At 39.8% G+C, this 11,523-nt stretch overlaps 1 gene segment (V, D, J or C); it reads right to left on the reverse strand.

Moving 5' to 3' along the window:
- Positions 1–8,900: 8,900 nt before the first annotated feature.
- On the reverse strand, positions 8,901–9,412 carry LOC104872574. The segment is given in 2 exon segments: positions 8,901–9,223; positions 9,339–9,412. Coding segments are annotated over 2 exon segments (378 nt in total).
- Positions 9,413–11,523: the final 2,111 nt, after the last annotated feature.

Raw genomic sequence — 11,523 nt, forward strand, 5'->3', positions numbered from 1 at the left:
TTCTCTTTGTTTCCAGTTGCATCCTCTGGCTGGGACAGCCTTCTGTCCAGAAATGCTTTAAAAACTCTCTATTTTTGTTTCTGTTACTGTTTCATTTTCATGCATCAAGATCTCAATATCCATCACTTCCTAAATTCTCAGGCTCATGTTCCACTGGTGAAAGGGATCCTCAAAGCTACTCTATTTGGAAAAATATCCAGTTTAAGGGATCTGCTCAGGCAGTAGTTGCCATTTTCAATTCTTTCAAGCAACGTTGATGAAACCTGAATCACTAGTCTCTTCTGTCCCCAAAGCTCCAGGCAATAGTTTGGTCATTTCGCAAAATTCTCCCTTTAAGCCATTGTACCTTTTTGGCTAACTGAGCCCCCAAAGAAAACTCAGTAAAGGACAAATTATGGAATTCCTTCAACACATAAAAAGTAAGTTTATCTTCATAGGCTCTTCATTTAGTTTGATAAATTCCTGCCGATGAAGTTGAAACTAATATATGAAGCTTTGAGGTGAGGTTTTAACTCTTCTGTGTTGACCGAACCTCATGGAGTTGGTGATTTGAATGATCCAGCTGCACCTGCAAAGATCAGAAAGGCATGGTAGCACCCAGGCTCTGTGTTCACCTAGGCTGAACTAGTGTTTGTACTGGTGTGTAGGGAAATGTGAGGAATACTGTATCCTTGTTGACACTAATAAGCTGTAGCATCTTCAAACTGCAGACTGTTTATGGGGAAGGTGAAATCTGACCCAGATCCACTGCCACTGAACCTCAAAAAGATCCCAGAGATGGACTGGGAACCCCACTTAATGAGGAGCTTTGAAGCCTGAATTGTTTTCTGCTGGTACCAGTGTAAGTTGGAGCCAATGTTCTGACTGGCCCAGCAGGTGATAGTGGCTCTGTCTCCCCTTGCATCGCAGATAGGACAACTGGAGACGAGTTCAGCACAGTCTTTCTTCTCGATCCTGAAACAACACATCTGCAGAATACAATTATGTGCATATGGAAATCACAACTAACGTAATTTAAAAAAAGAAAAGAGAGTATTCTTTTTAAAAAATCCAATTCTAAAGGCAAAATGTACATTTGTTGCAGGGCTCCCAAGAAAGAAAGAAAGTTTGAGGTTTTAAGTAACACTGCCACTTTTAGCTTTGTGCCAACAGTCTCACCTGGAACCCGCAAGAGTAGAAGCCCAAGGAGCTATAACAAGGACATTATTTCGCTTTTGAGGTGTCTATTTTGCTCAGGTCTCATCTCACAAGGTTTTCATAATATCCCAAAAGCAAAGGCACTTCTGATGTGAGAGAAAGGATAAATGCAAAAAGTGAGGATTTCTTAATGGTTTAAACATTAAAATTTACATTTCATACTGTGGCTCTTCCCGTCCCTGCTCTGAGTGTTTTATGTCTCCCTCTGCTGGTCATTTGTGGATGAGCACTGCTGAGATTCTGAAGCTCTGGCCTCTGCAGGACTAGAGACAGTGATTAGCAGCAGAGAGGAGACACAATCTGTCACTGTTCTCTGGTGCACTTCTTGGTCATCTGGAATGAACAGAAGCTCAGGTCCTCAGGTTTTCCCAGGCTGTGTGCACTCTCTTGCTCACTGTCACAAAGTAGGCTGAAAATTCATCATGCCAACATTCCAAAAATCATCTCCTCATTCAACATGAAGTTGATGACAGCAAGTTAATTAGATATGATGAGCAGGAAATCATAACCACCTTGAGTGTCTAATGAAAATATGTGTGCTGTGGTTTGTAGTAGCTAAAAGTTGGAAACAGTCCAGTTGCCAATCAACTGGAGACTGGATAAAGAAGATATGGTTTTTCTATACAATGGAATATTACTCAGCCATAATGAATGAGAAATGAGTCATTTATAGCTAAAGGGGTATAGGAGTATAAAAGGAGCATAGCTAAAGCATACTCTTAAGTGAAATAAATTGGACACAAATGTGCAAATACTGAATAGTTTCTCTGGCGTGAAAAACTAAAAGTTTAAATAAGGTTTGAATAGTAGAAATAAAAATGTGAAATAGGAAGTAATGGTCTAAAAGCATAGGAGAAGTGGGAGGGGTAGTGGAAAGGAAATAAGGGGAAAGAAAAAATATGAGAAAAGGAATAAATGGAAATAAAGTCTTTGTAGGGCCACAGATTTAGCTCAGTGGTTCTGCCACCTGTCTCACAAGTGCAAGGACCCAGGTTAGATCCCTGGTACCAAAAAAACAGAAAAAGAGGGAGAAGGAGAAGGAGAAGAGGGAAACAAAGTCTTTTTAAATAGGGAAGAGTGGTGAGTGTAAAGGGAAGACAGGGGAATGGGAAAAAATAAGAACCAAGATACACCATGTAAAGGTAAAAGGTCCAATGATAATGTAACTGTATTGTATACCTAAAATATACCAATGAACATAATTAAAAAAAAGAAAATACATGTGCTGAAGAAGGTGAAATGCAAGCTATACAAAAATCAGTGGGGCTGTCACACTGGTGTACGTGTGAAGTGTTTTGATGTCTAAAACACACCAGCTCATCCTCCAATGAAGGAAGAGTAATTACACCTTGGCTGTGCTTCAGTATTTTGGGGTGATTTGCTTTGAATCATTGAATGGCAACTAATAGAGCAGAATATGGAAGTACTGTGTCATATACTGATGTTCAGGGAACATAAGTAAAGCATTTGTGCTCTTTAAAGGATTTCTGCACTTTTATCTCTGATATTATTCTAAAAGAGTTAACATAAATTATGTGCAAAGGTGCAAAACCCTACTGATAAGAAATAAAGGCAACTCCAGCAACTTGCAGGTTATACCACAGTGATGCATGAAGTCACTTAATATTGGACATTCAATTCTCTCCAAATTAATTCAATCAAGTGATGATCAGAATTAGTTATAGTTTAGATCTAAATGTCCTCCAAAGCCTCAGAGTACAAGGTGGGATTTTCAGAAAATAATTTGATCGTGAGTGCTATAATTTCATCTGTGGACTCATTCATGGATGGGTTCATAACTTGGTGGATTTATTAAGAGGGAATGGACTCTGAGTAGACAGGGCCTGAGAAAAGGGGGTGGATGATGGGAGTGGAATTCTGTGAACAAGCTGTGAGACTCTGCTGTGTCTCTCTGTTGCCCCCATCTCTTTCTTTCCTACCTGGTTGTCATCAGATATCCTTGCCAATCCTGCCTTCCACCCTGATGTTTCTATGTCACCACAGGCTTCAGAGCACTGAAGCAAGCTGACTATGGACAGAAACCTCTGAAACTGTGAGCTAAAATAAACCTTTCTTCTCTTAAGCTATTTTTCTCAAGTATTTTGGCTCAGCGATGCAAAGCTCACTCACACAGAATCCAGGGGATTTTTGTTGAAATTAAAAAGATGTTTCTAATATATGCAAGGTGTAATTGACAAATAGGGCAAATGTTTACATTAGTTAAAAACATTATCACAGTAAAAGACACATTGTCATTAACTTTCCTCAAAATACTTCCCATTGCTTTGTGTCCTTGCAAGGTGTGATAAAACATCAGTGAATCCTGCTATCAAAGGCCATCTAACAGAAAGGCAGCCTCTTGCATATATTATGGTTTGTAATTATCTACTTTATTTGCTGGGTTTGGTAGAGTGTGAGTTCTGGCTCTTCCACAAAGTCAAAATGATCATGAAAGGGAAATATTTTGAATCCATTCAGGTCATGAAGGAATCCACCATAAGAACACAAAGACACTAATGAAAGATGACTTCCAGAACTTTTTAAAAAATAATGAGAACAACAGGATGAGTATGTTTAAGGCAAGGGGGTTATTGTGAGGGAAAGTAATGACAATGTGTCTCTTGTTGCAATTTTTAATCTCAGCATTTACCATATGTTATGGCTGTATTTAAGATGTACCCCCAAAGCCTCATGCTTTTTCAGAGAAGGCTGAATTTGAAATGTGTGATTTTCTGGAATCAAGGACCAATTATCATTAAACCACTATTTGAAACTACTAAACCACTCCATTAAACTGCTACATTTGATCTACACAGGAGTGATTGGTTTGGCACTGCCCCAATCCTGCAGTCTGGATGGGATAAAAGAGGGAGAAAGGAGCTGCTAAGTTCTCTCGATGCTTTTGTTGTCTTCCGTCACCATGAACTGTTGCCTCTATGACATCCTGACTTGGAACCAGCCAGCTATTGACTGAAACCTCTATGAACTATAAGCCAAATAAACTTTTCCCCATTTAGCAGTATGTGTCAAGGATTTTGTCTCAACAATGAGAGAAAAGTAACTAATACACAATATTTTAGATCACAACTCATATGTATCATTCAAATGACTTCCTCTTCAGAAAGTTCTAAACAAATAAATATTAAAAAATATTTGGAGAATATGTATACAAGAAACAAACTACTGAGAAAATTTCAAATTATAAAGGTTATAATATTTATACTTGAGATGAACTAAGTAGGGGAGGCAGGCATATGGAGCTGTGAAGACCATCAAGCCAGATAAACATTATTGCCCTGTTTGCATTGTGTGCTAATGTCACAGGAGCTGAATACCTTTCTGAAATTACTAAATGAATAAGTATATTAATAAACAAATAAATAAGAAAGTGCTATTGTTGCTGATCATTATTATGAGTGTTGCAATCATTTAATAGAGTTTATGGCCATTTACAAAGGCAAGGAATGAAGATAGAGAAAAACATGAAAAATGAACAAAGAAAAGTAACAATGAAACAAAATCTCACACAGATTTCGAAAGCAAATTTGTGTGAAGTGTTTTCTATGCCAGTAGGATAACTGGAGATGCCAGGATGCACATGAAAACAGAACACACAAATGTAGTAAGTAAAATGTAAGTACAGATCTAGCAGCTGTGCTGGTATATAAGGAAAATAAAACTACACTTGGTGAAATTGGCTCATAAATGACATATGGAAAGGAATCGTTATCATTAGTATTAGTAGTAGTAATAGTAATAGTAATAACAATTTGATGAAACTAAATATTCATTTCACTTGTCCAGGGGGCAATGCTGGCTTTGGGGAGTCTGGAAAGGAGGCCTGTGAATTTTAGATCTTATAAATTCTTATAAATCCTGGCAAATTGAACATGAAGAGAAGAATGCTTAGTGCGTGCATCACCACCTGACCTAACCCTGCCCCACTGCTGAGTCTGAGGAGCATGAGACTCCCAGCTGAGGATCCACTCTCATCCCAGCCCATGTGGACCAAGCAGTGACCTGTGCTCATTGCTGAGGACTCCAGGGAACAGAGCAGAACACATTTCAGATCAGAGTCCCTCTCCCTGCCCAGCTTCCACTCTCCTGAGGACACCACCAGTGCATCTCCTCTGCACCTCTGAATGGGGATGGCTTCTGTGGGCTCTGTTTCCCCTTTTCAGCTGTGGGAGTTATTCTCTGACCCATCCTAGTGGATGCTCACCCAGAGTTCAGAGTTTAAGGATCTTCCAGGAAATGTCATCATAGCCTTGTGTATTACCAATCCCAACATAAACTAGAAAATACTAAGGAACTGGAAGGTGGGAGAGATGTGACCCATCGTGCACATAGTCCCTGCAGCCATGGGAGCTTGGAAAGCTGCTCAGAGAATACCCTGTCTGACTGGCACCCTAATGGGAAAGTATCACATCTGCAGTCCCAGTGTTTCTAGAATGAGACCTCTGTGCTTTGTTTCTGGTGTTGTCTGTTTGCCACCTAATGGAAGATGCATGACAGAGGACCCCTTTAGGTTTAGGTTTTGGGCCCCAGTGTCTGCACAGAATCTTTTCACCCATATTCATCAAGATGGTCCTATTGTATTCACTACAAGACAAAAGTCTGAATTTAAATGACTCTTCTAAAGAAATCATGTTAAGGACAAAAGGTAAGAGTTTATTTATATGGAGTTCTGAAAAGACAATGAACAGAAAAGAGTGAACTCTGGCTATGTGACCATGTGAAATGACAAAGATGAAATATGGCAAAGAGTAGGAGCCTCCAACACAGTGCAAAGTGAGGTGCTAGGGAGTGTTGGGAGTCTGGGGGCTCTTGGCCCAGATCTGCCCCATCCTTCAAACCCTGGAACACTTCCAGAGCAGCCTGTGAGAATCCCAGTAGTTACCCTGCAAGTCACCTTCCACCTCTCCCTCCCCACCCTCTGTTCAGGCCTGTGAACTCAAGGCCACTGCAGCATTGAGGAGCTGAAGTGAAATGGAGAGATTTGAAAGACAGGTCTCAAACTATGACTGATTCCAGGATTGCTGTACTGAGGGCCCATGGGTGCTGGTCCTGGGCTATGGGGACCTGGGGGGCAAGGGAGAGACAGAGGACCTGTCCATGGTGATGTTTGGTGAGAATCCAGGAAACAAAAATGCTCAACATCTCTGGGTGTTGAACAAGCTGAAAATCCCCAGAGGAGGGGAAACATGAGAGAACACAACCTCAGAAATGGGCCTCACTCTATGAGCTGACTGTTCTCAGTGTGAGCAGGGCCAAGAAAAAATACAGAAAATGCCCCATTCCCAGAGTCTTGACTCAATCAGCATTTGTTCTGCTTAGAATTTTAGGAGCAGGTGTTAAACAAATAAATATGTATAATACTTATCTGTTCTGTGTATGCAATGTATTAACTGCAGTGTAAGTCTAATGTAGCAAGCATAATTTTAACATAGTGTAGTTGTATTTCACTTCTACTCATCCTGTTCTATGTGTAAATAATATGATCTTTATTGCAGAGTACTATTTAATATTTTATAATGTCATAATTTATCACAGGATGTTCTGTCAAAGACTTGGGCAGGTTCCACTTCAGGCTGTCATGAATGGAGCTAACTTAAAAAGCCTTTCACAAGGTGCGGAGTGATCTGGTGTTTTCAAGAACGGTACTCAAAGATCTGAGAGTGGGACTGTAGGGGAAGATCGGAAAGTGTTAAAACTCTGCCAGACTATTCTGCTAAGATGTCAAAAACTCTTCATTTCCACCGGAAATCGACAGAGCTCTGTGTATTCCCAGTAATAATTTCTTCTTCATAAGATTTCACTTAACTGACATTTGACAATAACCAAAAGAGCTGGATTTCATTAAGCTATTTATTGTCATTATTAAATACAATGGTCATGCCATGTTTGTGTTCTTGGTTCATTTTAGAACTTATTCTCATGAATACAGCCCATTGAAGAAAAGGAGTTAGTAGAGAAGAAATGAACAACTACAAATGAGGAGATAAATGAGAACATCATATCAGTGGGATAAGGAAGCAAGGAATGTGGTATAGAGAAGGGATGCTACTATGGCTAAATCTGAAGTATGTATAGGAAAAATAGTGCAGAGCTTGAAGATTATGTCCTTCAGTGGCTGACACCTCTGCTGCTGCAGTCTTCACCATTGGAAAAAAATCATGCCTCTTGCCCTAAGTTAACCAAGCCAAATCCTATTATCTTCCAGATGATTGCACTCTTATTTTTCACACTGGGATGAGATCCTGTGATTTTATGGGGGGTGTTCAAGTGCCACAGTCCTGCAGCCACATAGGAATATGGGAAAATAAAGAGAGGAGATGATATTCATCATGAAATGATATCACCTCTACTTCTTCATGCTTAGGAGCCAGATCAGAGAGAGCAAAGCTACCAAATGATGAATTCTCTAAGGGGAAGAGAAAGGCCACAAGCAGGTTCAGTGGAACAAATGACTCTGAGTGATGTAAAGAAGAACAGTGAGGGTCTGAGTTTGCACCTGCAAACACAGACAGTAATAACAACAGAATTTAAAACTTACTTAACATATTTTAAAGTTATCATAGAATAGCTGGGAGTAGCAAAAAAAAAAAAAAAAAAAAAAAAAAAGAATAGCCGGGCGTGGTGGTGCACACCTGTAATCCCAGTACTCAAGAGGCTGAGGATGCAGGTTCGCCATGAGTTGGAGAACAGCCTGAACTACATAGTGAGATTCAGGTCAGTCTCAACTACATAGTGAGACCCTGTTTAAAAAAATATTATTCTAGATTCATAGCATTCAGTTCAAGCATGTTCTTATCCTTCTATGAAACTGCAAGACACAATAATACTAGGAAAGCCCGCATTCTACCACATATACTAATATGTGGTAGAATACAGGATATTTAGTACAATAATGGAGGATACAAAGGAAGTCTTGGTAGGAGCCTGATGTATTATTGAACATTTGTCATTATTTGGTGTATTTTGATATTAGTGTTTGAAAAGCTCCCATGTTGTAAATTCCAGGATTATCATTCTGCAAAATGAAAAACTATAGGAACACTGAATCATGTATGACTTTCAGGAAATGGGGAAAAAGACAAAGAGGAGAAATACAGAATATTTTTATGGCAGAAAAACAACATTGTGTCATGCCACAGTGTTGGATTTTGTCATCCTATATTAGTTTATGCTATTGAAATGTACAACATGGAGATTGTGCCTCAATCTAAACTCTGCACTTTGGGTGTGAGCTGACTCTGACACAACAAGATTGTAATTGGATGATGATGATAGAGACTATGTATCTGTGGAGGTGGGTAGAAGGGACACTTTTGCACTATAAATTTTGTTGTGAACTTACATCTACTCTAAAAATGACATAAGTCTTTAAATTATCATGCTTGGAGCACATGGAAGGTCTTCTTTCATGCTGTGTGAAATCAAAATGGTGCCATAGCACACACTGCTCAGGGACACTCTTGATGTCCTTCATTAAATCAGGACAGGCATTGAGATGTCAGTGCCCCAGGAGCTGAGGAGGAGAAAAGGGAGTTAGGATGCAGAGGAGCCTCCCTCCAGCCTCCACCAAACACTCCCAGGGAAGCTAAAGCCAAGCTTCATCTGAGCAATGCTCTGAGCAGGTAGAGACAGCAGGGGTGGCAACTGGGGCAGCCTAGGCTCACACTTCTGCTTCCCTGGGTGGTTTATGTCATGGCTTGTATCACTGTGGGAGGTCTTGCATAATACTGTTGACAGTAATAAGTTCCAACATCTTCAGCCTCCACACTGTTGATGGTGAGAGTGTAATCTGTTCCAGATCCACTGCCACTGAACCTCGCTGGGACCCCAGATCCCAAATTAGATGCTCTATAGATCATAAGTTTAGGAGATTTCCCTGGTTTCTGCTGATACCAAGCTAAGTATTTGTTTATGTCCTGACTTGCCCGACAATTGATGGTGACAGTGTCTCCTATGGATGCAGAATGTGAGGATGGAGACTGGGTCATCTGGATGTCACATCTGGCACCTGAGATTAGAAACAACAAATATCAGCACAAACATGATCCAATAGGGGCTCTGTGAAGAGTAGGCCACTCTGACCACACTAAATAGAGTATATTCCCAGTTTAATCTTTCCTCACCTTGGAGCCAGAGCAACAGCAGCTCCAGGAGCTGAGTGTGGGCCCTCATGTCCATGCTGTGTCCTCACTGGCACTGACTCCTGCACAGAGTGTGAGCAGTAGCCTGTTAAGAAGTCCTCAGGGAAGTGGGCTGTGCTGTGGGCACATGCAAATCAGCAGGGTTGGGCAGAGATGAACATAGCTGCAGGGCTGGTTCCTTACAGTGTTTACTGTGGTCTCTGTTGAGACTGGGGCACCATAGATTTCCTGCATAGAACATGTTTCTCCTTGGGGCTCAGACTGCTCTCCCATGACTACAGTGAACTATTGTTTTCTTTGAGGTTGAGAACAAGATTTGCTTCACTGAATAGAGATGGGTTCTTTGAGTTCTGTCCCCTCCATCTCTGAATTCACAAGGCCACTTCAATCTTTCTTCCCCTTTCAGGAATCTAGCCCAATTCTACCTATAACCAGGCAGGATTCTGTAGAAAATGGAAGTAATTATTCTTCTTAAATAATCATCCATATGTTAAGAATGAAAGACTAACAGTTCACCTGGGATTCTGAAAGGATAATAGAGACAGGTCAGCTAAGGTCCAAGTATGTGAGCACATGAAATTACTAAGATATAGTTTTAGGAAAGAGTAGGGGGCCCAATTTTTTTTAACTAGAAGAGGCAAAGAATAGCAAAAGCAATTCTAGGCAACCAAGATAGTGTAGGGCATATCACAGTTCCCAAATAGAAACTATGCTGTTCAGCTACTGTGATAAAAACAGCATGGTAATGGCAAAGAAACAGACCTGAGGATCAGTGGAATAGTTTAGAAGATGCAGAAAGAACTCTGGACACACTCAGCTGTCTCATCTTTGAAAAAGAAGCCAAACACCCTCACTGGAGGAAAGATAGTCTTTTTAAAGACACTGAAGCTAAAATTGGGTTTAAACTAGCCAAAGATTAAAATTAGACCTACATCTCTCACCATGTGCTAAACTAAAATTGAAATGGATCAAAAATATGAATTTTTTTAGAGGTGGAGATGTTTATTTTGGCTGACAGTTTCAGAAGTTTCAGTCCCCAGTCTGCTGGCTCACACACAGAAATTCATTGTAGAAGGGTCCATTATTCAGAAAGGTTCCCAACATGGTGGCCCAGAAGTGAAAAGGAAGAGTCAGAAATGGCAAAAATATAAATATTAAACAGAAACACTAAAGCAGCTTAAAGAAAGTTTAGGTAGAACCCAGAATAGCAAAAGATTTCATGAGCAAAATCTAAGTTGCAAGTGAACTAGCAGAATCACAACTGAGATCTCATCTTTTTAAAAAGCTTCTTCATGGCAAGAGAATCCAAACAGAGTAAAGAAACAACCCTCAAGTGGAAAAACATTTGTGACAGACAAAGATGTACTATCTAGAATATATAAAGAACTTTAAAAAAGTGAGATCTTGCATATTTAAAGACTCAATGCAAAACTGGACATGTGAAATAAACAGACATTTTTCAAACAAACAACCAAACAAACAAAAAAGAAACAGCAAATAAACATATGAAAAACTGTTCAGCATCACTGGTCAATCCAGAGATACAAATGTAAAGAATACTGGGATTCCCCTTCTCTCCAGAAAGAAAGGTTACTATCAAGAAATCAACAAAATCATATCACAGTAATATATGTGCACCTATGCTTATAGCAGCACAGTTTGTAATAGCTAAAACTTGGAAACAGCCCATTTGCCCATCAGTTGGAAACTGGATAAAGAAGATGTGGTTTTTCTATAAAGTGGAATACTACTCAGCCAAAAAGAATGAGAAATTAGATTCATTCGTAGGAAAATGGATGCATATGGAGGGTATACTCCTAAATGAAAAAAATAAGTGACATATATGTAAATACCGAATAGTTTCTCTGGTGTGAACAAACTATAATGGTACATAACATCCTAATGAGATAATTGACAATGTGAAATAGGAAGAAAAGGGCTAAAGGTATAGGGAAAGTGGGAAGAGTAGGGGAAAGGGAATAAGGGAAAAGAAAAACTAGGAGAAAATGAAAAAAATGGAAATAAAGTGTTTGTAAATGGGGAGGGGAGGAGCGGGTGAAGGGACAGCAGGAACAAGGGGAAAAATGAGAACCAAGACCTGTCATGTAAAGGTACAAGATCCCAATAATGAATGTACCAATAAACTCAATGAGGGAAAAACAGAGAA

Source organism: Fukomys damarensis, unplaced genomic scaffold (genome assembly GCF_012274545.1).
Source record: "Fukomys damarensis isolate Sample0158 unplaced genomic scaffold, DMR_v1.0_HiC HiC_scaffold_2, whole genome shotgun sequence".
NCBI lineage: Eukaryota > Metazoa > Chordata > Mammalia > Rodentia > Bathyergidae > Fukomys > Fukomys damarensis.